This window comes from Myotis lucifugus, unplaced genomic scaffold (assembly GCF_000147115.1).
Source record: "Myotis lucifugus unplaced genomic scaffold, Myoluc2.0 scaffold_158, whole genome shotgun sequence".
NCBI lineage: Eukaryota > Metazoa > Chordata > Mammalia > Chiroptera > Vespertilionidae > Myotis > Myotis lucifugus.
Window position 1 is genome coordinate 1,404,985 of NW_005871206.1, and position 27,699 is coordinate 1,432,683.

General features: G+C 46.5%; 1 protein-coding gene across 3 annotated transcripts; it reads right to left on the reverse strand.

The window, feature by feature from the left end:
• Positions 1-1,857: 1,857 nt before the first annotated feature.
• CUNH17orf67 (chromosome unknown C17orf67 homolog) lies at positions 1,858-27,699 on the reverse strand. 3 transcript variants are annotated; one of them, XM_023759597.1, is made up of 5 exons: positions 27,579-27,699; positions 22,701-22,757; positions 15,788-15,888; positions 4,156-4,292; positions 1,858-2,280 (listed from the first exon to the last, which is right to left on the reverse strand). In XM_023759597.1, exons 2-4 carry the CDS (start codon positions 22,723-22,725, stop codon positions 4,176-4,178), a joined length of 243 nt encoding a protein of 80 aa, XP_023615365.1. In that variant the 5' UTR covers positions 22,726-22,757; positions 27,579-27,699; the 3' UTR covers positions 1,858-2,280; positions 4,156-4,175. The 3 variants fall into 3 exon arrangements, with proteins under 3 accessions (XP_023615365.1, XP_023615363.1, XP_023615364.1); XM_023759595.1 differs by lacking the exons at positions 22,701-22,757; positions 27,579-27,699 and adding an exon at positions 16,953-17,429; XM_023759596.1 differs by lacking the exons at positions 1,858-2,280; positions 4,156-4,292; positions 22,701-22,757; positions 27,579-27,699 and adding exons at positions 4,301-4,855; positions 16,953-17,626.

Genomic DNA, 27,699 nt, shown 5'->3' on the forward strand with positions numbered 1-27,699 from the left:
GCTCTTCGCCACTACAAAAACACCAGCCCTCCAACAACCAAAAGGCAGCCATTGGATTTTCAAATGGGTAAAGGATTTAAATAGACATTTCTCCCAAGATACATAAATGGCCAATAAACACGTGAAAAGACGGTCGATGTCACTAGTCATTAGGAAAATGCGATCACAACCACAATAAGATACCCCTTCACGCCCCCTCGGGTGGCTGTCATTTAAAAAGATAACCAATGTTGGCAAGGATGAGAACGTGGAATCCTCGGACAATGCTGGTGGGGATGTATAATAGCGCAGCCACTGGCGTAAACAGTTTGGTGGTTCCTCGAAACGTTAGACATCGAATGCCTTGTGACCTGCAATTCTACTCCTAGATACTGTATATATCCAAGTGACTTGAAAACAGAGACTCAAAACACAAATGTGGGCCCGAATGTTCATAGCAGCGCTATTCGCAACAGCCGGCAGGTGGCAAGAACCCCAATGTCCATCAACGGATGAACGGATGAACCGAATGTGGTGTTTCCACCCAATGGGATATCAGTCAGCCACAGAAAGGCCCGAACGAAGGACTGACATACTACAAAGTGGACGACTCTGAAAAGCATATGCTTGCCGTGGCCCCCGGATCTGTCTCTCGCTTCAGCCATGTTTGGACGGAGCAGACCCAGGGACACCCCTTCTTCCAGCCTCTGACCCCCTCCCACCTCTTTTCCAGTCACCGCCTTTGGAACCACGTCAGCCATCCTCCACCTCCAAGACCAGACACCGTTTTTTTATCTTAACTCCTTATTGCCGAACAGCCATGAGCTCCCAAATTCGTGAGAATTATTCCACGAGGTGGAGGCTGCCGTCAACCGCCTGGCCAGCCTGCATCTGGGCCCCCTGCACCTACCTCTCTCTGGGCTTCTATTTCCACCCGAGGATGTGGCTCTCGAGGGCGGGACCACTTCTTCCGACTTGGCAGAGAAGAAGCGCGATGTGAGGGCGCAGAGCGTCTCTTAAAGATGCAAAACCAGCGTGTCGGCCGCATTTTCCTCCAGGACGCGCTGAAGCCTCCCAAGACGAGTGGGCAAAACTCAGGACCATGGAAGCCAGCCTGGCCTTGGAGAGGAACCTGACCCAGGCCCTTTTGGAGCTGCAGGCCCTGGGTTCTGCCCCCGAAGACCCTCAGCTCTGTGACTTCCTGCAGAACCACTTCCGGGGTGAGGAGGTGAAACTCATCAAGAAGACGGGCGACACCTGACCCACCTCCGCAGGCTGCCGGCCCCAGGCTGGGCTGGGCGAGTATCCCTTCGAAAGGCTCACCCTCCAGCACGACTAGGAGCCTTTGGAGCTGAGGCCTTTGAGGGGCCCCTCTGCATCCCCCTGGAACCACTAGGCAGCCTTTTAACCATCCCAGAGCCCTCTCCCATGCATTGGACCAAATGGAAACAATAAAGCTTTTGCAGGGGGGGAAAAAAAAAAAGCTGCCCAGTCGGGTGGCTCAGTTGGTTGGAGCATGGTCCTGTCTTACACCAAAAAGGTTCCAGGTTCTATTCCTGGTCAGGTCACATACCTAGGTTATGGGTTCGATCCTGGTTGGGGCATGTACAGCAGGCAACCAATCCATGTTTCTCTCTCACTCTCTTTCTTCCCCTCCCTTCCACTCTCTCTAAAAAGCAATGGAAAAAATATCCTAGCTGAGGATTAACACACCAAAAAAAAGATGGCTCTTATGAAAAATTGCTGGGTGTTTGTATTTTCACCCATTCATTTATTCCAAGAACAGTGAGTTTTCTGATTCTGGATTCACAAAGACAAACAATGGATGGGCGGGGGTGGCAGGGGAAGGGAGGGGAAGGAAAGGAGACACCACAGAAAGCAGGTTGAACACTGATGTTTATTAGAGCAGAAGAGAAGGAGAAAATTAGATGACCACACACCTGGCGGCCCCAGGGGCTTCACTCTGCCCAACTAGACCTCCCGACGTCCTGGGAGCAGGCAGCCTGTCCCCAGGCTCTGGGGGCCCAGCTCCATCTGCCACTGTGAGACTCTCGTGCTGCCTACCCTTCCCTGGGGTGGGAGGGGTTGTCACTACTTTAAGCAGTTGGTCTCAGTGAGTGATGCAGGTTAGTAAAGTGAAGCAACACGTGCGCTTGCCATCGATCCCCACGGCAATCTTCGCCATGGCCACAGTTCATAAGGTCTGATCAGACATCCGTTTCCGCAGCTGAAAAAATTAAATGCAAGAAGGAGCCTCCTCCTGTTTCGCCATTATCCAGGTCCATGTTGTCAAAGGGCTCCCTGGGAAAGAACGAGAAAATACTGTGAACATGATGTTGACGAGGATGGAGGGTGAGGAGGGGCGGGAGGAGGAGGAGAGGGGGGGATTTAGGAGGAGGAGGAGAGGATGGCTGTCACTTCCTGAGCCCGTGCTATGACTTGCCAGACAGCCTGCTTTCCATGCACTGACTTTTCTCATGCTCAGACCCAGAACCGCCACATGAGGGAGGCGCTCTCACTGTCCTCATTTCACAGATGAGGAGCCTGAGAGAGACTCGGGGCAATTTTCCCCAAGTGGAGTCGCATTCGCTCTCGGACTCCTGATTCCGAGTTGATCAGTGCCCCCAGCATCCTCGTCCTCATGTAAATGGAGCTGTTAGGAGGGAGGCCTCTGTGGGATCCTGTTTTCAGGAGCCACCCCACCCCCACTCCAGCTCACCAGCAAGGCCTGTCCATCCCGGAGGCAGAGGCCTCAGTTGCTCCCCCGAGGGTGCTGCCCTGGGGCTCACTCACCCCCATAACCCCTCCTCTTGCCGGGCCTACGCAGTGGTAATAAGTGCCCCCAATCGAGGAGGCACTGACTGCGCCAGGCTCCACAGATATCGTTATTGCCCCAGTTTACTGGTGCAGACATGGAGACTCACAGAGGTTAGGCGACTTGCCCAAGGCCACAGAGCGGAAACACAGAAAGCTGAACCCAAGTCTGCCCGATTCCAGAGTCTGAGCTCCTAACTGCTCCCCGGTTGTATTTTCTGGAAGAAGCCAAGCTCGGACTTCCAGTGCTGGAGGACCAGGGTCCCTGGTGCAAGGGGAGGAGCAGGCTCCTGAGGCTGCAGGAATGGGAACAGGAAGGCCTCCCCCGACCCCTCGAAAGCAGAACTTCTGTTAAAGCCCCTCAGAGGGACTCCCCCCCACACACACACACACAGGACCCCTCACCACCTCACATAAAGTGTACAGAACTGGAGTGGTCAGAGGCTGACATACCAACCACCGCCCAGCACCAGGCAGTAGCTTCATCAGGCTCAGTGAGCCCTTCTATAAAACCGGATTAAAATGCACACCCTGAAATGACACAGGAGTCTGAAGAGGATCAAGTGAGAGAACTTGGGTGAGAGCATCCTGACAATTACAAAGAGCGATGCTCAGAAGGGCGTGTTCTGAGCCCATTCACAGTAGCACAAAATTACCACAAAGACATAAGATCTCTCTTAACCACAGATGGCAGTCTGCCCAACTGCACCCTGCCCTGCTTCATCCCAAAGTTATAGAGGAGGAGTGACATTCACTAGGCTTAACCTCGCAAGGGATTTGCTACTTTATCTAAGAGGATTTGGAAAGGGGGAAGGAGATGGATGTAGACAGTGAGGGAAGAAACAACAGGCTCATGTAAGAACGCGGTGCAGGATGGGGGGGGGGGGGGAGCAGGGTAAGCAGGGGTACTGGGAGGGCCAAGCAGACCTGCTCAGGGGGACCAAAGACTAAACCCAGAGGAAGAGGGAAGATAGGCCGGGCACATTTCCAGCCTGGAGGGAAGGCAGGAAAGGACTTGCTGATCCTGGTGACAGTGGTGAGGATAGTGATGGGGGGGGGGGGGGGTCACTGGCTGAGCCCATGGGTGCTGCCCCCACCTGGTCAGACCCACGCCTCAACAAGCACACTTGTCCGATTTGTACTCCAGAATGACCTCCCCTATTTGGGATCTCTTGGTGAGTTGATAGGGATCAGTGTCCTTTGGGTGTCCCCCAGGGCCCCTCGCAAACTGGCTGCCACCTATCCCCCCTGCCTCGCTCCTTCAGCATAAACAGCTGTTTCTCTGGTGCCATGTTCTGGGAGGCCTCTGAGCCCGTACACTGCAGTCTCCCTGAAACAGAAGGCCTGAGAGAATGCACATACCCGAGCGGATCCCGAGCCCCTTACACGGGATGGACCAGGTTCCTGTCGCAGTGGGGCTTGCAGTGAGGGTTCAGCCAGTGCTCCAGGAACTGCTCCTCCGCGCGGTGCTCCAGGCGGAGCAGGTGGTGCATGTACTCCTGTCAAAACAAACCCACGGGGAAGAGAGGCCTTTATCCATGGGGACAGCGAGCTGCTGATGCGCAGAGTGGCCGTGGTTCTGAGACAGGAAGCCGCCAGACCAAGGGAGGAGAAACCGCCACCCCCAGGGCTCTGTGGAGACCACAGACCCACTCAGTGGGCAAAAGAAGAAAATCTGACAACCCTAAGTGCTGAGAGGGTGTGTGCCCATGGGAACTCGTATACATTGATGGGACTTAACATGGACCAACCACTGTGGAAAACAAACGGTTGCCTGAGTTCCAGAAATCTCACTTCCGGTTTACACCCTAGCCCTGCTCCTCAAACGTTACCTGTCATCAGAATCACCTGGAGGGCTTGTGAAAACAGATTGCTGACTCCGCCCCCACAGGTTCTATTTCAGCGGGCCTGGGGTGGGGCGCCAGAATTTGCATTTCTAACAAATTCCAAGCCTTTGCTGATGCCGCAGATTACTGCGAGGACAGAGAAACTCCTAAATCAAGAGCTGTGTAGAAGGTTGTACACAGCAGCAATAAGTCTGTAGTAGCAAACCACTGGAAACCTGCCAAATACAGTGACAGGAGAATGGATAAATTAAAGTAGGGTCTCGCCATGAAATATTGTACAGCAGTGTTGTATATACCTATAAATTAATTTAGCTACATACAACAGCATAGATGAGTCTTCAAAATAGCACGTAAAACAAAGCAAATCCAGTAAGACATTTATAATGTGGCACCATTTTTATAAAACTCAAGACATACACAACTAATAATATATTAGTATGGCTGCATGCATTTGTGATAAAATCATCTTTTTTTATTTTTTATTTTTAAATATATTTTATTGATTTTTTACAGAGAGGAAGGGAGAGAGAGAGAGAGTTAGAAACATCGATGAGAGAGAAACATCGATCAGCTGCGTCCTGCACATCTCTCACTGGGGATGTGCCCGCAACCCAGGTACATGCCCTTAACCGGAATCGAACCTGGGACCTTTCAGTCCGCAGGCCGACGCTCTATCCACTGAGCCAAACCGGTTTAGGCAAAAATCGTCTTTTTTTAAAAGGCAAGGGATAACTATAAGGAAGCTGAATTTGCTATACTATTATCAAATAAAATAGACTTTGCCCTCATTGGTGTGGCTTAGTTGGTTGGGTGTCGTCCTGTGCACCGAAAGGTTGCCGGTTCAATTCCCAGTCAGGACACTTGCCTGGGTTTCAGGTTCAATCCCCTGTAGAGGGCATGCAGGAGGCAGCTGATTAATGTTTCACTCTGCACATGAATGTTTCTCTCTCTCTCCCTCTCTCTTCCTCTTTCTAAAAACCATTTAAAAGATATTTTTAAAAATATTTTTAGAAAAGAAAAATAAATAAGAAATGTTTAATGACTGTGCAAATAAATGAATGATGAGATGTCCAATTTTCCTGATTTTTTTTCTTTCCCCCAGGACCCATGCAGTTTGAATTTGTTTTGGTTATCATGGTTGTTTTTATTTAACTCATTGAAATGCACCCCGTGTCCTGGGCAGGGCATCCCTAGGGCAGCCAAGGTGGGAGTGGATGGTGAGAAGGCTCCTCATGGGACCCAGCAATGATACCCCGGGAGCTTGCTGGACGAGGTTGTGAGTTTTGGACTGAATTCTGCCCTGTCCTGCCCTCTCTGGGGAGTGTTTGGCCAGAAGAATAGTAAGTGGGAGGAACAGGAAGGCAATGTGGAGTCTTGTAATTAAGGAACAAAGACTTCCCAGCAAGTAGCTTTACTTACTCAACTCTTCCTTGTAAGCAGTGGGCTGAAGGAACCCATGTTACCTGGCTGCTGGGCAATGTGGTGGAGAGGCTAAGAGGTCTGAGTCAGAATCTGGTTCAAAGCCAGACTCTGCCAATGTTGCTTTACTCCAGACTCATTTCGTCCATCTGCAAAATGGGGGAGACACTAACACTTATTTCATTGAGTTGCCAGGATTCAATGAAATTATAAAGTTCTGTGCCAAATACGTAGTCCCCGTGTGCCCCTCTAAACCGGTTCTCACCCCTCCTTCACATGGCCCCGTGCAGGGAGTGGCTGACCTGGATGAACTGCAAGCGCAGACTCCCTTGTCCAGGGGCTTCCAGTTGGGTATGACGTAGGGGTAAGAGGAGAAAGGCTGGGGTGTTTGCTCCTGGTCCCTCCCTGAGGAGTCACGGCAGGTTGCCTGCCTCCCTCTCCTGAAGACCAGATCTCCTCGAAGGCTGCACTCTCCAAATCTGGGAACCATAGCTTGCCACTCCCCCTCCAAGACTAGGGGCTATTAGTCCTGGATCCTTGATCATCTCTTGTTGGTTTACCTTAATCCTGGAACAGCTTTGCAACAAGTCTCTTTGTTACGCTCTCGATTGATTCTGGTTACTACTAAATGAGAAACACCCAAACATATCTTGAGGTTGTGCACTGAGCATCTCTCCCATGAACTGGTCCAGAGGAAACTTGCAATAAATACCTGCTGAATGCAAGACTGAAGCAGAGGGCCTCAACATGTGGTCTGTGAGGTCAAAACTATTTTTAGAACAATACTAAGACATGACTTAGTTGTCTTCTGATCGTGTGTATCAATGGATAAAACTGGTGTCCTTGCCCTAACCGGTTTGGCTCAGTGGATAGAGCGTCGGCCTGCGGACTCAAGGGTCCCGGGTTCGATTCCGGCCAAGGGCATGTACCTTGGTTGTGCGCACATACCCAGTAGGGAGTGTGCAGGAGGCAGCTGATCGATGTTTCTCTCTCATTGATGTTTCTAACTCTCTATCCCTTTCCCTTCCTCTGTAAAAAATCAATAAAATATAAAAAAAAAAAAAAACTGGTGTCCTAGCAGAAGTCAAGGCAGTGGCTCCGACTATCCTAGAAGTTACTGTGCCCTGTCTGGGTAGCTCAGTTGGTTAGAGCAACATCCTGATAGGCCAAGGTTATGTGTTCAATCCCCCATCAGGGCACATACAAGAATCAACCAATGAATGCATAAATAAGTGGAACAACAAATCAATGTGTGTCTCTCTCTCTCTTAAAAAAATCAAAAAATAAATGAAAATAAAGTTGTATCCTTCACCATCACACACTCACAGTTTAAAATCTATATATATAAAAGCCTAAGCAACCATTACTACTGAAAGACTGGAACGATTGATCGACCAGTTGCTATGATGCGCACTGACCACCAGGGGACAGACACTCAACGCAGGAGCTGCCCCCTGGTAGTCAGTGCGCTCCCACAGCCAACCTCCCTACCCTGATTGGGGGTCTGGCTGGCCAACCTCCCACGGTCCCTCCCCCGCCCCCGTGGCCGGTCCCCCCATCGGCCCCAATTGGGGGGCCGGCCAGCCAACCTCCTGTGGTCCCTCCCCCTAGCCGGCCAGCCCCTCGATACACCTCGAACATCGGACAGGCTGAGGGACCCCACCCCTGCACAAATTCGTGCACCGGGCCTCTAGTAGATAAGTAAATGTAAAATGTTCTTCAAATGTCAGTTTCACTGAACCAAGTCATGACACAGCAGGAAGCATGCAGGCTGCATGGCCGAGTACAATGGTCTTCATGGGAAAAGCACCTGGATGATGGTTGGTGTCAAGGACTGAACTAGCAGCGTTTTATGTGCTTGTTTGGCAGACATCTTCTCGAAAATGAAGAAAGTGAGTTTGTCCTTCCAAGGAAAACTACAGACAGGACTTGTCACAAAATGCTAAAGTTCAAGCTTCTGAGGGGAAATTAGAATTTTAGAAAAGTTGTATTTACTCCCATGAGTCTGGCAGCTTTCCAATACTTCAGGACTTTTCTGATGAGGTTGGTGGTGATACTAACAAATACCACTGAGCCACGCCAGTCGGGCTATACACCTTTTGTAAGTATATGCTTGTTTGCCTTCTTATTCTTTTAATCCTGGTCCCACTCGGCCAACATCCACCTGCCTTTTTTATAGCAATGACCAAACTACCTAGAACTTGGCACATAGTAGGACCTCAGTAAAACTCACTGGAGAAATATACAAGTGAGTGAGTGAATTAATTAATTGACTGTTCTTTCTCCATAATCTTAGCAAATCCCCCTTGGAAGATCCCCCCAACATCTGTGTCAATCTGCTCATTACAATAGCCCAGTCCAAATGTACTTAGGTATTTCACACTCCTGAGTAGCAGCTGAAATCATAGTTGCAGAAAAACAACCAAAACACACAGAGAGAGAGAGAAAGAGAGAGAGAAACGAGCACTGGTTTCCATGACAGTTCACTATTTATTTAAAATGTTAGGAAAATAAATATGCCACAAAGGCCTACAAGCAATCATTAGTCAAAGATGAAAAGCCCAACTGCAAATCTGCTGAAAACCACAAATTCAACAATTGTGTTGGCTGAGTTAGAAATGACCCGACATTAATGATCATCTCAAATGTTCCTGGATCAAGAAAGAAGAGCTAGATGGAAAATAAATTTTAATTTTTTTAGATTCCTTTCTTCAAGGGAAAAAAATTTTTGAAAATAAAGCAAAAACCAATATCTGTGTTTCATGTTTGATGCCAAGGGTAATAATGGAAGTAAATAATTTAGCCGTAATTAAAGCAGAGATTGAAAGTGGTCCCTTCTTATGGCACTGAAGTGGTGTGATAATGAAATTATATACTTGCCCGGTTAGTGTTGCTCAGTGGTTGAGCATCAAGCTATGAACCAAGAGGTCACGGTTCGATTCCCGGTCAGGGCACATGCCCGGGTTGTGGGCTCAATTCCCAGTGGGGGGCATGCAGGAGACAGCCAATCAAAGATTCTCTCTCATCATTGATGTTTCCATCTCTCTCTCCCTCTCCATTCCTCTCTGAAATCAATAAAAACATATTTTAAAATAAAATAAAATACCCACCAGAACCTGATCTAAGCTGAGAATCATAAATTGGACAGTTAATCTATTAAAGAGCAAGCTGTTCCCAAGAAGACAAAATCCTTCCTCGGGCATTTGCATGGAATTGAAGGCCCGGCAGCATGTGGATGAATTATTCTGCTCATTAGTGAAAGCAGGCGATCACCGGGGCAGAAGGCCGGCTCTGAAGTTAACTGCACTGCGACACTTGAAGGCCTGCTGGGCCCCGCAAGGAGGCAGATCAGTGATGCGCACAACTTACTGATCTCAGTCACTCCGAACTGGTCTTTGAGATCATGGGGAACAAAAGGGTAATGGAGTGACTGCATACATGTGTCAAGGGGCTAAACATGAAAGTGTATTTCACAAAGACTACGTACAATAAAGCTCATATGATTTATACTTGCCCAACAAGAACATTCCTTAAAGGAAGACAGGCCAAAATGGAAAGCATATTCCCAGGACACACAAGTGCTTACGAAAGACATAATTTTAGCTGAGATGTCATCCTTTTGAAGAATTTCCATGCTTCACCCCAGCAGTTGGCAAATAATTTCTTCCCTAAAAATTTGAGACGATTATGAGAAATTTAATGAATTTGAGGGAGGCAATAGAAAAGATTTCTAGGAAACAGTCTCCAGGTTCTGCAGTAGAGTTATGTCCTGTCAAATGTCTCCCCAGGAGAGAAGCAAGGGAAGGAATGGAAATAAGTATAATGAGTATTTAGTAAATGTCAAATATTGTGCTTGGTGCTGGGGACCCAGAAGTGGAAGAAACAGTCCATCTGCTCAAGTAGTTTAGAGCAGACTATGAGGAGAGACAGATTTTTAAAAGTCAAAAACAGCAATCTTGTGCTGTGAGTCGATGCCATGGGGATGCTCTGATTCATGGTAGGAGGGCGGGGGCATCAGGAAGGCCTCTCGAAAAAGGCATTATTGAAGGTGAAGCTCTACAAATGAATAAGAGTGAACCAGGTAAACAAGAGCGAAAGAAACAGGCACAAAGGTAGGTTTGCAAGCGAAGCACTCCAAACACACCATCATTCCAGACAACCTGCTTCTTCTATAGGCTTCTAATGCCAATGAATAGCCCCAAGGTATCCACATAGACAACTACAAGTCCATTCTTGATCCCTATTCATCCCTCATTGAGCCTGCTCATCCCACCCCAGAAATGGCCAACTGGTCTCTAATTCAAAGCACCATAATCATGCCCCCATCGTAAGGTTTTACCTTAATACCTCTACTGGAACACTCTCTTGGAGGACAAGAGAATAAAACGTGTGTATGTGTTCTCTAACTTTTTGGGAAGTAATTGGATGATGTATACTAAAAGCTTTTAAACTATTCATATCCTTGGATCCAATAATTTGTTTTCCAGGACTATATCCTTAGCAAATAATTAAAAATATCAAAAGCACTTTAGAAAAAAGTGTTCAGAATCTCTATATATAAAAGCCTAGTGACCGGAACAGTGGAACGACCAGAACAACCAGTGGCTATGACATGCACTGCGGCAGCCAACTAGCCTGATCCGGCCCCAATTGAGGGCGGGGCTGGCCAGCCAACCGCCCACAGCCCCTCCCCGCTGCAGGCCTGGCCCGATGGGCCCCCATCAGGGCAGACCAGCTGGACCCCACCCGCGCACGAATTCGTGCACCAGGCTTCTAATGTTGTTTATAACAGAAAAGTAGTAGAAATGATCCAACTACCTAACAAAAGAGGGTAATTCAGTATCATTATGGTATAAAGAGTTTATAATAATATGAGAAAGTGTGTATCTTATAGAGAAAAACCAAGATACAAAATGGTAGAGTATGGTCACACTTTTTAAAAATATATGCCAAAAACCTAAACAGAAATACATCAAAAATGGTGAGGCTGTCTTTGAGGAGAGGGAACAAGATTACATCTGACTTTCTTTTCTTCTTTTGACTCCTTCTTCATTCGCAATTTTTCTATAATAAATACAAATGGATTGAATTTTTATTATTTGTAATTGTACAACTAGTACATGAACATATTATTGTTGCTTAGAATTCAAACACCAAATATAGTTCCCTAGATCGCCGCCAGTGATCCTTGTCAACTCAATGTGATGATACACTTAACATTCAACTAATCATATTTCTAGACCTTTTTCTAGACATGTACAACTATACAGATGTACCTATAAAATATATAGTATTGTTTTGTGTGTGAGTATTAGGAGGCCAGGGAGAGAGAGAAGGTGACATTGAGAATGAAGAGGAAGAACTAATGGGAAAATGTGTTGCAAGCAAAGGGAATCATTTGTGGCCTGGCCGGCTAGCGTGGCTCAGTAGTTGAGCATCAACCTAGGAACCAGGAGGTCACAGTTCGATCTCCAGTCAGGGCACCTGCCTGGGTTTCGGGCTCGATCCTCAGTGTGAGGTGTGCAAGAGGCAGCCAATCAATGATACTCTCTCATCATTGATGTTTCTATCTCTCTCTCCTCCCTTTCTCTCTGAAATCAATCAAAAAATATTTTTTTACAAAAGGGAATCATTTGTGAAAAGATGCTGAGATCAGAGACAGAAGATGCTGAGCAGAGAGAGGAGGGCCTAGTTGAAAACCAGTGAGAAGTTCTGGATGACCGGAGCATACATTGCCCAGAGTTCTGGGCTGGGACCACATTTGAAATAGCAAGAGTTTGACTAAAATTCTGAAAATTAAACATAAGCGCAGTCATGACTGAGAAAATGTTCAGGGAAAGCTCAGAATATTTTTCCACCTTCCTCCCTCTAAACACACACCCAGCCCTTCTTTCCACGCAGCTGTCTTCATCAATTTTTCCCCAGGCAATGTTTTTCCCTCTGTTAGAATCTTGAGGTTTCATTATACACAATGTCTTCATGAAACCAATGTAGTAAGTCCTAAATCAGAACCTGAAGTCAACTGAGCTGAACCCTACATGTCCCCAGATGGGATGTCCCCATGGACTATCCCAGTCTTCCAGAAGGGCCCATCCCATTCCTGTGATGTCTAGACCCCTAGTCCCCAAAATCTCTGAAGATTTGGGGGCCATGTTTCTCCTGAATTCTTCTCATAGCCCGTTTCTCCACCACCATAGCTTCCAGACTCGAGTGATTTCCTTCGTCTTTCGTCAGCCACCTTCACCCACACACACCGACCACCTCTCGTTCCTCCAAAGAACCACTAACACAGGTTGCTGCATCTAGCAGACTTTTCCTAAGATTTGGGGGTTGCATGGGATAATAATGGCACAAAGCAGAAAACAACCGCAAACTCAATGTCAGGCGTTGCCATAAAATCAATGGATCAGCTGCTTCCTACCACCAGGAATTTCTCAGCGGTGTGCCTCTGAGCGCCTACCCTCCCACCTGCCTCTTTCTCTCTCTGACCCCTCCTCTCATCCCCCACCACTGGACCTCCGGGCTCTTCCTCCCAGCTGCTTTCATACATTCAAAACCCCTCCTGCTTTCTTCCCCTGATCATGTCTCCCCATTGGTTTCTCTCCCCACCCCCACTGCAGCCTTCCCTTCCTCCATCAAGGGTGCCAACCTGATGCTCATACTCCTCTGGGTGCAAGCCAGCCCGTCCCAAATGCAGGGCACCCCATGATCTGTCCCATAGCATTCTGTCCTTCCCACCACACGGTCAGAAAAGAGCGCCTGCTGCAGTGAATCAGTGAAATACATCTGGTCCAACCAGTCCTAACCCTGAACCTGCTTCCGGAAACCCTACCATCCCTCAGAACCAACATCTGCCAACATTTACGCCAAGTGTCAACATGATAAACACAGCTTAGCAGCTACTCTTGGGGAGAGACTACTGCAAATCTTCACACTGGTCTTCCTTTTGAATTAATTCCTGGTACCTCCCCAAAGCACGGTTCGTTCACCCTCATCAGCGGCCTCTTCCTCTCAAAAAGGGTTTTGTTTTGCACAGTCCCTCAGAGGGAAGAAGCAAAATAGAATAACCCAACTAGTCATCTCTTGGTAATTTCAAGTTAGTGGTGAGCACACGAGTCTCCGGACTCAGCTCCCAAGGGCACACGCCGTCCCCAGCGATCACTCCTCTGCGTTACTTGTCCCAGCCCACCTGTCTGTCTCCTGGCTACCATGGCAAGGAGGTGCAACAGCTCGTCCAAAAATGTCATGTCCCATTTCCCTGAATGGAAATGCGAAGGCGGTGTTTCAGAGGCTGTGTCCTGAGACTCCAAAGGCTCCTGAAAACCACCTCCAATCATATTCTCTGCTCAGAGTCCTGTGACAGGTCCCCGAGCACAGAAGGCAGGTCAGCTCCGCCGTGCCAGCCCGGCCTTCCAACCTGGCTCTCAGAGGACCTCTGTGGCCACCACTGTCCTTCCATGGAGCCCAGATACCAGAGTCAAGGTCAAAAGTGGAAGACGGGAGGTGGGGGCTGGCAGATAGAACTGTCACGAGGGCTTGTGTCCTACGCCACAGGGACCAAGGAGTTAGGAGCCTAAGGCTCCTTGATTCACAAAGAACCACACCTTCCTGCCTTTGCCAGTTGGAGCCCCAGGGAGCCTCAAGCCAGGCATCCTGCCCACGCCCATGCCTGCCCCCCTCCGAGCCCTCTTCCCATGCTTGACACCACCCTTTCTTGGTTCCTCCTAAATCTCCCCAAATTCCTTCGCAGCCCCTTGAGGTTCCTCTTCCCCACCCCACCTCTGAGCATTGTGTTCTCAGACTTCAATCCGGGGTCTCTTCTTTCTAATTGCTTCCCAAACCGTGTGTCTAAAGCCCCAATCTGCACTCCCCCAACTGAAAAATCCTCCAACATCCTCCACTGCACACAAGACAAAGTCCAACTCACTGGGATCCTGCTTGGCCTTGCAATTCTAATTTCCCCTCCTGCCCCCCTCCCAGTGCCCTTCCTCCCTGCGCCTGGATATTCCGAGACAACTCAGATTTCTTCAACCAAAGGAAACAGCCATGTCCACCCCTAACAGCACAGAGTCCTTGCTTTGTTTCGAAACCACTTCGTACAATAGCCACTTGCTGAGTCCTGTGTCTGCCACCAACTCTGACAGAAGCCCAGGCCACTGTCTGCAGCCTCTGCACCCCCTGGGCCCTGCTACTTAATTCTCACGGAGTCATTACTGTTTGCTGAATACTGTTTTAAGTGCCTTAGTATGAATTACTTTATACTAAGCTCATAAAATAGTGTTTTATTGTTTTATTTTTTTTAATATATTTGTATTGATTTCAGAGAGGAAGGGAGAGGGAGAAAGAGATAGAAACACCAATGATGAGAGAGAATTATTGATGGGCTGCCTCCTTCATGCCCCCTACTGAGAATCAAACCCTCAACCCCGGGCATGTGCCCTTGACTGAAATTGAACCCAGGACCCTTCAGTCCGCAGGCCGACGTTCTATCCACTAAGCCAAACCCGCTGGGGCTAAAGTAATTGTTTTACATTGTTAGTTATCATTGTAATAATGTAAGTGATAATATTTATTATTAGTGTTTTGTAGATGAGGGTCCTGAGGTGCAGAAATGTGAGGAAACATCCCCAAGGTCACAGTTACAGAAGGGAGATTTGAACCCAGAGCGTCAGCACTCCTCATCACTGTGACACAGCATCTCAATAAGAGCCTCTTATATGAACTAACAGGATTATTCACATGATTCTGCAGCCAGGGAAGGTTAACACTGCTATAGATCCTTCTAGACCTCCACATGGAGACCCATGAAAAGAGGGTGAGCCGGGAGCCCAGTGCCCAGCTGAAGTGGGCACCGGGTAAGAGACCAGCCTGGGCACAGACACGGCTTCCCAGGCATGCTAACTTTGTCACTGCGACTTCTACCCTCCCCTGGGTGGGACACAAATAACAGGAATGTCATTATTTCTACCACCAGAAGGGAGGACCAGCCAGGCCTGAAGTGGCCTGTGGCCAGTGTGGCAGGTTCTAGAAACATCCACCACGATCACCATCACGAGATGGAGGTAGTGGGGGGCGGGGGGGGGGGGGGGGCTTGTTTCAAAAGACCAGGCAGGCGGACACCACAAACCCACAGGGCAGAGCTGAGGCCAAAGACCAAAATCCGAGGCACAAAGTAAAGGCAGAGCCCCTCAGGCGGCTGGAGCAGAGCTTTCTGCCTGCCCAGCGAGGCTGTCGTTGGCCAAGGGCGCCGTGGTCCAGCCCACCCAGACCCCAAGGGAAGAGGGAGAAGATGGGGTTGGCACCTGCTAGGGGGCACAGCTCTTTAGCACCCGGTTCAGAGCTGACACCCAGCAGGCTACTCAGAATGCTGGGACTCCGCCATGGGCCCACTGTTGGCATTTTAAATACGGTGTGAGCAGCAGGCAAGGAAGCTGGCCCCTCCGGAGGAGGAGAGGCCAGAGTGAAAGGTGAGGTCACCTGACACCTGACTCTGGGTCACAGCGGTTCTCAACCTGTGGGTCGCGACCATTCATAACAGTAGCAAAATTACAGTTATGAAGTAGCAACGAAAATAATTTTATGGTTGGGGGTTCACCACAACATGAGGAACTGTATTAAAGGGGTCGCGGCATTAGGAAGGTTGAGGAACCACTAACAGGAACCTCCATCCTGCAGACCCCGCTGGGCTGGGACCAGCACCCATTTTCATTTCTGAGCCCAGCACTCACCCGCATGGGCTCGTCGGGGAACCCGGGTTTGCTCGGCCTGTCCTGGCGCCTGGACCTCAGGAGCTGTTTGGCCTCCTTTTCCGTCAGAATCGGGGAGGCCCCTGGAAAAGTCAGGACAGGGCCTTAGGGACTCTCAGGGCACACGAGTTCACAGTCAAGGCAAATGATTAGCAAGTTCAATTTCAGTCAAAACACAAAAGTTCTTTCACAGGGGCCTGTCCCAGGGGACCTGGCATTCCAGGCGGCCCAGAGAGGAATTCTGAATGGTTTCTAATACGGTTGCCTCAGAGCCAGCCCTGCAAGCTTAGACATCTTTACCGATTGCAATGGCCCGTTCCTTCATAAGTGGGTGTTAATTACATGTTTTTTAAGACATATTTTCTCCAGTTCTCCAGTCCATGTGTTTCTCGTCCTGTAGGTTTGCCTTGTGGAATTTTTTTTTTTTTAATCCTCAATACACTAAACCAAGTTAAAGCTGTTATTGGAATATACCCCGTGACAACAAGATTATGTTCAACTTGGTCATCACGCATGGTCCCTCAAAGAAGATATTTGATAATAAAATTATATTATGTTTTCATAAACACACACAAACTCTAAAAGGCATCATCAAATAAAAGTCTACCGAATTTTGTGATCTCGTATGAACGCTAAAAGAAGGCATACTCCACCGAAACCGGTTTGGCTCGGTGGATAGAGCATCGGCCTGCGGACTGAAAGGTCCCGGGTTCGATTCCGGTCAAGGGCATGTACCTTGGTTGCGGGCATATCCCCAGTGGGAGGTGTGCAGGAGGCAGCTGGTCGATGTTTCTCTCTCATCGATGTTTCTAACTCTCTATCTCTCTCCCTTCCTCTCTGTAAAAAATCAATAAAATATATTTTTTTTAAAAAAAGGCATACTCCAAGATTTATCAGCGTTTTTGAGAATTAGTATTCAAACACATCTAAATATTTAAAACAAAATGTATCCCTAAGGATACCAATGCTGGGAGCCTGCTCTTAGGAAAACAAGTCATTGAATTATTATACATTAATATGTACTTATACAAAAAATACACATCTTATTTGAAATAAGAAAAAAAATACCTTAAAAACATAAACTAGACTTATTTCAGTTGATCACGTCCGCCTAGAAATAGGCTGCGTTTTTGCAGTGAATGCTCACCTGAGAAGGTCAGGAAGGTGAGAAGGAGCGCAAACACAAATAATTTCTTCATCCTGCCTGTTCCTCGCTCCGCCTGCTGCAGAATGAGCCGCATCCCCGGGAGCCAGCCTATTTGAAGGGAGCCGTGTCCGGCCTCAGGCTTGTTTACGCTTTGACTAGCAGCGCTGACCGTGTGATGCTAAGTGCATCTGACCCTGAGTTTTTAATACGACCACGAAAATACCTCCCTCCGAGTTCCTCTAAATGCTCATCCTGAGGCAGGAAGTTATCCCTCCGTAACATGACTTGCAGAGCTTGAATTCGAGAAAGCCACATGCGAAATCCGTGTCACTTACACAGATCTATGTTCGTCATCCAGGAGTTTTGAGTTTTCGTCTGCAGCTTCAGGGTATGTGCCTGTTTCGCTGAGAATGAATCATCTCTGACATTTGCATATCTTATGGCATTTTTTTCCAAAGCCCATTTGCCAATCTAATTTGACTTTACCAGTCATTTCAGAGGCAAGCAGGGAAATTAGCAAGGGGCACCATGAGGATGAAAAAAAATTTTTTTTTGCTGACTTTGGAGCCAGAAAGACCAAGATTCGTGTCCTGGCCTCACCTCTTTCTCGCAATGTAACCTTTGGTAAGTCACCTTTCCTGAACTTCAGTTTCCCCTCCGGTAAAAAGGAGTAACAGTACCTATCTTGTGGGGTGCGATTAGAAGGAGGGAGGGAGATGAGCCGCATGGCAGCTAGTACTACTCGCCATTCTGCATCTCCCTTTCACAAATAAGGAAGTGAGGTTCAGACCGGTGAAATCATATCCAAGTGCACACATTATGGATGCTGAAATAGAGGCAAGTTCTCTGTCTTTAAAGCCTCATGCAATATTCTGCTATTAAGACTGTAACTAGCCGGAATCGGTTTGGCTCAGTGGATAGAGCGTTGGCCTGCGGACTGAAAGGTCCCAGGTTCAATTCCGGTCAAGGGCATGTACCTGGGTTGCGGACACATCCCCAGTGGGAGATGTGCAGGAGGCAGCTGATCGATGTTTCTCTCTCATCGATGTTTCTAACTCTCTATCTCTCCCTTCCTCTCTGTGAAAATCAATAAAAAATATATTAACAAAAAAAAAAAAAAAAGACTGTAACTAGCCATATTCCATGCCATTTATTTTTTCAAAGACAATAAAATCTCAATTAGCTAAAGTCCTTTTAAATTTAAATTGCCTACCGCCCAGCCGGTGTGGCTCAGTGGTTGAGCATCAATCCATGAACCAAGAGGTCACTGGTTTGATTCCTGGTTAGGGCACATGCCAGGGTTATGGGCTCAATCCTTGGGGGGCGTTGCAGAAGGCAGCCAATCGATGATGTTTCTCTTTCATCGATGTTTCTATCTCTCTTTCCCTCTCCCTTCCTCTCTCTCTCTAAAAATCAATAAAACATTTTTTAAAAATAAATTGCCTACCAATATCACATAAAAGAGTTATTAAATGTATTACAAAACTATGTCTGGACAGTATGTGACATTTATTTGGGATAAAATTCTCAATTCACAGCAATGGTCTGATGTTTTAGTGGTTACTTTGCCAGCTCAAAAGAAAACAACTCTCTCAGTACTGTCTGAGTTTATGCTAATGCTGTGTAACTGATATGAAACCCAAATGTTCTGCCGTCTCTGTTGGTATAAAGATAGTCTGAAGAGCTTGTAAGCAAGAAAAAAGAAAATCATACATTGGTAGCAAAGTTGCCTCGTATGTTAATTTGCCCAAAATTAGATGTTTGGTTTTATGTATTCTGTCGCTATTAACATTTTTCTGTGTTTATACAGTTTTCAATAACTGAGGAATTTTAGGGGATTTATTTTAGAAACATATTTGTCACATTAAACATCTTGGTTTTTTAATGTACATTGTCAACTTGTTTATTTCTTTTGCTCCTTGTGATTAGATCAAACACTAACTGTACATCATCTTTTGTGAACCAGAAAAAACAACTTAGACCTAACTAGAAATTTCTAGTGTCCAATGTAATTTTACTATAAAGTGTTTTTTTCATTCAGTAACTTTTGTTTATATCAATGCTGTCCAATAAAAACATAATGTGATCCACAGATGTAAGCCACATGTGTAGTTCACATTTTTCTAGTAGCCACATTTTTTTAAGTAAAATAACACATGAAACTTTTTCTATTATATTTTATTTCACATGAAATATCCAAAATATTCTTATTTCAACATGTAATTAAGATCAACAAATTATAAATGAGATATTTTACTTTTTTTTGTACCACGTCTTCATAATCTGGTATGTATCCTACACTTACATATTTCACATGCTCAGTCGCCACATGTGGCTCATTGCTACCACACTGACCAGCGTGGGTCTAGACCAGTGGTTCTCCACCTTCCTAATGCCTCGACCCTTTAATACAGTTCCTCATCTTATGGTGACCCCCAATTTCATTGTTACAAATTGAACATAATTAAAGCATAGTGATTAATCACAAAAACAGTATGAAATTATATATGTGTTTTCCGATGGTCTTAGGCGACCCCTGTGAAAGGGTCGTTCGACCCCCAAAGGGGTCGTGACCCACAGGTTGAGAACCGCTGGTTTAGACCCTTCCATCTTTTTTTAAAAAATATTTTTATTGATTTCAGAGAGGAAGGGAGAGGGAGAGAGAGATAGAAACATCAATGATGAGAGATCATTGCTCGGCTGCCTCCTGCGTACCCCCTACTGGGGATCAAGCACACCCTGACCGGGAATCAAACCTTGATCTCCTGTTTCATAGGTGGACACTCAACCACTGAGCCACACCGGCTGGGCTAGACCCTTCCATCTCTATTGCCAACACCCACGTTTAGGCTACTGTTACCTCTCACCCAGCTTCCTGCACCAAGCTCCCAAATGCTCTCCCAGCTTCCCTTCCTGTTCACTTCAGTCCATTCACCGTGCAACAGCAATGAGGATCTTCTTAAAATAGAAATATAAAATATAAACTGGACCTTATCACTTCTCTGCTTAAGAATTCTTCACTTTGTAACCTATATGAATGTCTATCTGCTGTGCTGTACTCCTGAAACTAACACAAAAAAATGTTAAATGCAAACTATAATTGAAAAATAAAATAAAAACTTTTATGAGAAAAATAAATCTTACATGTTTAAAAAATAAGAAAAGTTATGAATTGGTTCATTTTGGAATTTTCCAGTTAATATATTTGGACCGCTATTGGCCATAGGTAACTAACCTCAGAAAGCAAAACTGCCAATAAGGAGGCAGTATTGTACTGATTTTGTGAGTAAACCTAATGAAGGCAACGGTAACCAAGGGTAGTCAAATGTACGTATGTTTGTTTTTTGCTAAAGTTTGAAATGGCTTATTTATCAGCATGAGGTTTACTAGTCAATCTCCTTTGTATATTACATTTACTTACAGTTGTTGAATAAAGACTATTTTGAAGAGATAGAAAAGAATCCTTCTTTATTTTCTCACAAAATCAGAATCCTCACTGTGCCCCACAAGACCCTGGATTGAAAGAGACCTTTCTTTGGGCGATGGGCACAAGATGCTGTGTGCAGATGATGTTTTGTTGAGTTGTGCACCTGAAACCTGTATCGTTTCCAAACCAATGTCACCCCAATAAATTAAATTAAAAAAAAAAAAGAACCTGTATTACCTGTGCCTGCTGCCTTTCCCAACCCCACTCAGATCACTCCCCTCCAACTCACGCCAATCTAGTCACACTTAGTTACTTTCAAACTAATGAGTTCTTTTCCACCTCAGGACCTTTGCACATTCTCTTCCTCCCTCTTTTAATGACTGGATCCTTCCCATCCTTCAGGTTTCAATTTGAAATGTCTCTTGCTCAGGCAAGCCTGCCTTTACCAGCCTACTTAATGCAAGTTCCCTACCCCCACCACCATTACTATCTCATTGCACTCACCACAATGTGTAAATATTGTCTTTATTTGTATATATTGTTTAATCTGTCTCCTTGACTGGACTTAAGCTCTAAGTAAGATTCAATTACTTTCCTAATTTGAAAAAAGGAGGGGCCTCTCGTGAACTGGAGAGGCAGTACTGGAGGAAGTCAGGGGCCTGCATCCCACCCTGGGACGCTGGCTCCAGGTCTCCAGTGGGGAGGGCCCTTCAGGTGTGATACTGGCAGGGCCATTCAGATGCCCATCAGCCGGGCCCCTGAGGACATTGCTCCAAAGGGGGAGGGGAGTACTATGGAAAAACTCAAAACATCACCTTGTTGTGATGTTCCTCTGGTGGGGAGAATTCTCTTCTACCCTCCCATCCCCCACCTTCCCAGGAAAGGCAGCGGCCAGATCGATTAAGTGAGTCAGTAGGGCTCACAGCAGAAGATGCAATTTCCCAAAAATCCACAAGGTGGCAGAGTAAAAGAGCAGAACCAGGGACGACCAAGATCAGGAAACAAAGCCACTAAGGTTAACTATTCTAGAAGTTGCCAGCAATCCCAGAGAATCTACTGGATGTGGAAAGAGAGAGTGCCACAGTGCCTAAGACTATTTTGCTATGATTTTAATTCACTTGAAGTTCTTCATCAGATGCTCAGGCCTAGGAGAGCTGCATTGAGAAAATATAAAGGAAGAACGCTACCATCCATATTCACAGCACCCTAACATAACTAACATCTTCACTTGCGTGGGTTTCCCATCTTTTTTAACTATCCTAAACAGTGAGAAAGCTGACATCAAGCTCCCGACGTTGCACGGAATACTGCTTTAGAAGAATAAGATGTGATTTCAAATTCTGTGAGCTAAAGAAACTTCAAGGACAAGGGAACACCTTTTTTAACTATAGAAAGATGTTGAATCTGTCCCAAGAGACTTACAATGTGTCCAGAGTCAATTAAATAAATTGGAATATCCCTTTACATAGTTGTTTTTATCTTTCTTTCTTTTTTATTGTCTGACTCTCCCACCAGCATATCAACTCTATATTTTTACAAGGTACATATAATTCTTTTATAGTTTTTAATAATAGTAACTCCATAAATTGCATGTGGATGCATACACCCATTAATTTACAAGCATACTGTGCGGGCAGCTGTGGTAGATTAAATTATTAGCATCCATTCTTCATCACCACCACCACTACATATCTATGCTGTTTGCCACATGACTTTGCAGTCCTGCCCCTTGACCTTGGGCTCAACCAAGTGGCTTGCTTTGGACAATGGGATGGTAGCAGACTGACACAGACAGGGGTATGAAGTGTATTTGCCCTCCTATATCGCTGCCATTGCTACCCAAAGAGCTCCCCCAGGTAGCTACTGCCCCTTGGAGCTGAGCCTCAGAATTAACTCACATGGAAAGTACCTGAGCAAGGAACCAAGTCTACACATGTGCCGCTTACAGGAGACCCTCTCAAGCCAGCCCAGCCTAGCTCAGTGGACCCCCAGCTATCACAGCCAGAAGCAGAGCTACCACCAACCTGCAGATCCCTGAGATTAAACTACTGTTATTCTAAGCCACTGGGTCTGGGAGTCGTTTGTTACACAGCAACACTCTGACAACAGCTAACTGACACAGGGGATTCTGCTGGGATGGTTAGTGTGTTCAAATCTGGAGCTATGGGATCTAAGTTAATCATAGGATCCTGATAGATGCTTCCTTCAAAAGTGAATACACACCCACCCTGGAGGTCACGTGGTATAATGGTCAAGGTTAGGGGCTCCAGAGTCACCAACAGACCTGGGCTTGCTTGCATCCCGGCTCTGAAATTTATTACCTGTGTTACACTGAAGCTGTGACATTGGGCAAACTGTCCAAATCACTGTTTTCTCATCTATAAAGAAAAGAATAGTAATCCTCATTCTATTGGAAACCACTGTTGTTGTTGCTATGATTATCATTCCTTCTTCTCTTTGTGAAATCACCCTTATTTATACGTGCATACCCACCCCACTCTCAGATACGTGATCGAAAGTCTGTAAATATCTTTGTAATAACCAGATGATAGATTAATCACGTACATATTAAGATATATAATTTTACATGGTGCGGAAATAAAAATGCATCTGTATTTGCAAAGAAAATGGGGCCCCTTCTGAAAATGAGTGGATTTCCCCCCTTGGTGTCCACACCCCAAGCCCTTCAGTTCTCTTTCCCTTTTCATGCCCTCAGCATTCTACACAAACACACACTTTCCTGTTGGGAGCAGCGACACAATGGCAAGATGGTTTGGCCTTGCACAGGGGCCTTTCCGGCCTGCGGCGCGCTTCCCCAAGGGGGCTATCATTTCTGCTCCGGGCCAGGACATTGGCCTCAACTTAAGTCTGCCCAGCAGGTAAGGACAGCCAAGGTCAGCGGCAGGGTCCTGACAGCCGGTGCCAGGCGTCTCTCCAACCTAAACAGGAATGACAGGAGCACTGGCAAAGGTGCAGGAATGCGAGGTGGTACAAATAAACACACGAGGGGAGTGGGGCACGGGCAGAATCGTTGGTGAAACCACCCCCAAGGCTACTGTCATGTTACATTTCATCCAGGAGAAGTGCTGGGCCTTTAAGGGGGAGAGAACCGCTCTGGTTCTTCAGGGGAAAAGTACTGAAATGTGTGTTGTTTTTCTCTGTGGGAGCTCAGTTGCGATAAGCTTCGGTGAGATAAGAGGAAGTCTAGCAAAGGCTCTCAAACCTTCAGGCGCATCAGAGCCACCTGGAGGCTCACGAGACATCCGAGACATCCGAGAAAGCCTTGGACATGGAAAACAAAGACAAAAGGGACCAAAGAAAAAGCAAATTGGGGCAGAGATGAGGCAGGCTGACATGGCAAACAACCACCACCGACAATATCCTCTGAGAGATCTTTTTTTTTTTTTCTCCCACGAAATGTAAACAGGATGCTGTAAAAAGGAATATTCAGAAAATAAATCAACAAAGAAGTTTTTCAAAATTAGAAACCATAATATAAATTAAAAACTAAATTAAAAGATTCATGGTTAGAGCTATGGAAATTTTTTAGAAAAATAGAGCAAAAAGGAGAGCAAGAGAGCGTTGTTTAAAAAAAAAAAAAAGCAAGAAAGAAAAAAAATTTTTTTAAAGAGGACCTTTATCCAAAGGAGTTGAAAACTTATGTCCACACAAAAAATCTGCACACAGATGTCTACAGTAGTTTATTCATAATTGCCAAAACCCAGAAGCAACCAAGATGTCCCTCCGTAGGTGAGTAAACAGGCAAATCCAGACAATGGAATATTATTCAGCATTTAAACAGAAATGAGCTCTCAAACCCTGAAAAGACATGGCAGAATCTTACATACATATCGCTCAGTGAAAGAAGCCAATCTGAGAAGGCTACATCCTGTATGATTTCAACTATACGACATTCTGGAAAAAGACAAAACTACTGAGATAATAAAAAGATCAGTGGTTGCCAGGGGTTAGAAGGGAGGTGGGGATGAAGAGCTGGAGCACAGAGGACGTTTAGGGCAGTGAAACTCTTCTGTGTGACACTGGAATGGTGGGTACATTTGTCCAAATCCATAGAATGCACAACGCCAAGAGCAGGCCCTCGTGGAAACGATAGACTGTGGGTGATGATGGTGGGTCAAGGAAGGGTCGGCAGTGGTGACAAATGTGCCTCTGGTGCCCCAAGATGACAGTGGAGAGGCTGTGCGTGTGGGGGACAGGGACCTATGGGAACTCTGTACTTTCTACTCCATTTTGCTGTGAACCTAAAACTGCTCTACAAATAAAGTTTGTATTTTTAAAAAGGGAGAAGTAGAGAGGACCGTCTAGGTTTAATGTTCAAACAACAGAAGTATCAAAAAAGAGGAACACAGACAATAGAGAGGAGGAAGTCAACAAAGTCATTGTAGAACTGAAGGACGCGATCTGCTGGACGGGAAGGACCCAGCAAACCTGGCAGCTCAGAGGAAGGCAGGCACACCTTTGTGGACTGTCAGAGCACTAGAGAAAAAGAGAAGATTCTACCAGCTTCCAGAAAGCAAAACCCAGTCCCACTCAAGGGACCCGGGGTAAGAATAACCTCAGACCTCTCTTCAGCGACAGTAAGAGCAGCAGAAACGGAACAATGTGTTCCATGTCGTGAAGTATAATCGTTCCCAACCCAGAATTCTAGACCAGATAAACAATCAGGTGTGGAGGGCGGAATAAAGAAATGTGTAGACAGGCAGGGCCTCAAAATGATGCCTCCCACGTGCCCTCACTCTAAACGTTACTGACAGATGTGCTCCACAAAAACGAGAGAATTCACCAGGAAAGGGGAAGCCACGAGTCCCGGAAAACAGAGGATGCAAACAGGAGAGTGGTGAAGGGAAACCCAGGGTGACCACTGTGCTCCGACATAAAGGGCAGGTGGTCCGGACAGGCACAAGGTGCCACGGGCGGGGGCACCACGAGGTGCAGACACGCCGAGCCCAGACTGCCTGGGTGAGCCTGGGACAGATTGTACTTATTTTGTTTATCTTGACAACCATGAGCTGGTGAGGTTCCACTTCCCTAACCCCTGGGTCAGCGGAAGATCCTCATTTCTCCCCAAGGAGCATGCCATGTTAATCTTTTTGTAAGAACTTGAGGGAGGTCCTAGTGAGCTAAGAAGGCAAAAGAGAAAGCAAGCTCTCTTCCAACCATGTTTTTGCCTGGCACGGCGTTCCAACTACAGACCTGCCCACGTGTCCCAGGTCATTAGCAATCTTCCCAGGACCCACCCACTGATTTTTTTTCCCAGGTGGGATCTTGTCAGGGAAGCGGGATTCAGACTCTGACCCAGACCCCACTCAGCTTACCTCCTCCAGGAGCCTTCCTATAGTCAAGGCTTCACGGCTACTTCCTGCTGGGGCGGGTTTGAGCTTATTTTTCTAAACAAAACCATATTGTTTAGGGATACTTTCAGGGGCGGGAAAACTATTAAGAAAAGCAAGGGAATGAAGAACACACAAATTTGGATAGCAGTGTCCTGCCGGGGGAGGAGGGGTAGCCATCAGGTGGGCACAGGACAGGCTCCCAATGTTCTTTTTTAAAAATAATACCCAGTGGGGGATGTGCAGGAGGCGGCTGATGGATGTTTCTCTCTCATCGATGTTTCTGACTCTCTATCTCTCTCCCTTCCTCTCTGTAAAAAATCAATAAAATATATTTTTAAAAAAAAAGAAAAGCAAGGGAATGAAGAACACACAAATTTGGATAGCAGTGTCCTGCCAGGGGAGGAGGGGTAGCCATCAGGTGGGCACGGGACAGGCTCCCAATGTTCTTTTTTAAAAATAATAATAACTTATTTATTCACAGCAACAATCATTTTGCTGTTACCCACATATTAAGTATGATATTCTTAGTGAGCGGCAATGCGATTAAACATGTTCATTCTTTTTGAAAACCTCGATTCACACTGTGATGTAGCCACTCAGAAGCCCGGTTCTGAGTTTTCTCTTAATACTTGGTTGCACGGTTTTGATCACTAAAAAGGCACTTGCGAAAGGTATGTGGATCCAAATGGAGAACGGGCCTCACTAAATCACGGGCTCCCTTTCCAGCTCCGTCCAGCTGTGCACAGGTTTCAGTGACAGCCTAGCCATCTCCTTGGTGGCTGTCTGTCATCTCCCTCCCTGGTTGGAAAGCACTGCAATGTTACGTTTTCAACTCCCAGGATCAAAACCCACAGCAATTATGTATTTGGGAGACTTTAAGTCTGTCTGATCAGACAGGTGTACATTTTTGCCAAAACTTATCGAATTGCACCTTTAAAATGGGGACACTACTCTCCAAGTAACTGAAAAGTTCAGGTAACTTGATGGTGCCTTGATGGCTCACGAATAAGCTTCAGGATGTTCCCAGGGAAATCCCCAGGGGGCTGAGGCTGCCAGGAAAAGTCAGGTATCTTGGTCGTCTCCTGTCTTCAGTGAAGCAGATTGCTCCTCTTTCGGTCCCAGGGGCCTTGCCAAGCAGAGATAAGGCTGGGCCATTGAGGGAGCCGGGGACAGACCCCATAACATCACCGCTCGGGCAAGTGCAGGAAGGGCTTTGAGCATGTTGACAGTCAGGACTCTAGGGCAGGGGTGAGTGTCTGATGTGTTTTTTCTGAGCAAGTTTCCCTTTGAATTGGAGGCAGTGTCTTCACAGACGGAGTGACAGCAGCTGCGTGAATGGCCCCTCCTCGCTGGTGTGCCTGGCTGTCACACCCAGTTCTGGAGGCCCCTTCATGCTGTGTGCCCTCTCTTCCCAGAGCCAGGGCTCCTTAGCACCCCCTGCAGCAGGCAACACCCAGACACACACACACACACACACACACCTCACACACCTCACACCCGACTCCCATCCCGCCCCCCCTCCAGGCCCACTTCTCCCTTCCTGTCCCCTCCTCTTCCTCCTCTCCCAATGTCCAATAGGTTAACCTTCATGATGGGTCCACAGGTGTTTATTTTATTATTTTTAACTGTGCATATGTTTTATAAAATCTGTTGTATATGTGGTATAGTTCACAATGTAAACCAAAAAAAAAAGTTTTAATAAATACATAAGAGAATTACCTGGGGAAACTGTTAAGAAGGCAGATAGATTCCTGGCTCCATCACAATTCTAATTTGGGAGACCTGGTCAAGACCTGGTTAGATGATGCTGATGCAGGTGATCGAAGACCACCTTCAGATACCTACCTGGGTTATGAGCATCACAGGTTTTGGCATCTCACTGACTGGGTTCAAAGTCCCAACTCAGATGACTCCTGATTGTGTGACATCAAGCAAGTCTCCTTCATCTGTAAAATGAGGGTGATAA

What these genes read in the sequence shown, in the direction of transcription:
- CUNH17orf67 (XM_023759595.1), bottom strand. Translation starts at nt 17,046, where the DNA reads ATGCGGCTCATTCTGCAGCAGGCGGAGCGAGGAACAGGCAGGATGAAG. An exon ending in CACCTTCCTGACCTTCTCAG is followed by an intron (nt 15,889 to 16,952) that starts GTGAGCATTCAC and finishes TGACTTTTCCAG; the next exon opens with GGGCCTCCCCGATTCTGACG. An exon ending in TCCCCGACGAGCCCATGCGG is followed by an intron (nt 4,293 to 15,787) that starts GTGAGTGCTGGG and finishes TTGTTTTGACAG; the next exon opens with GAGTACATGCACCACCTGCT.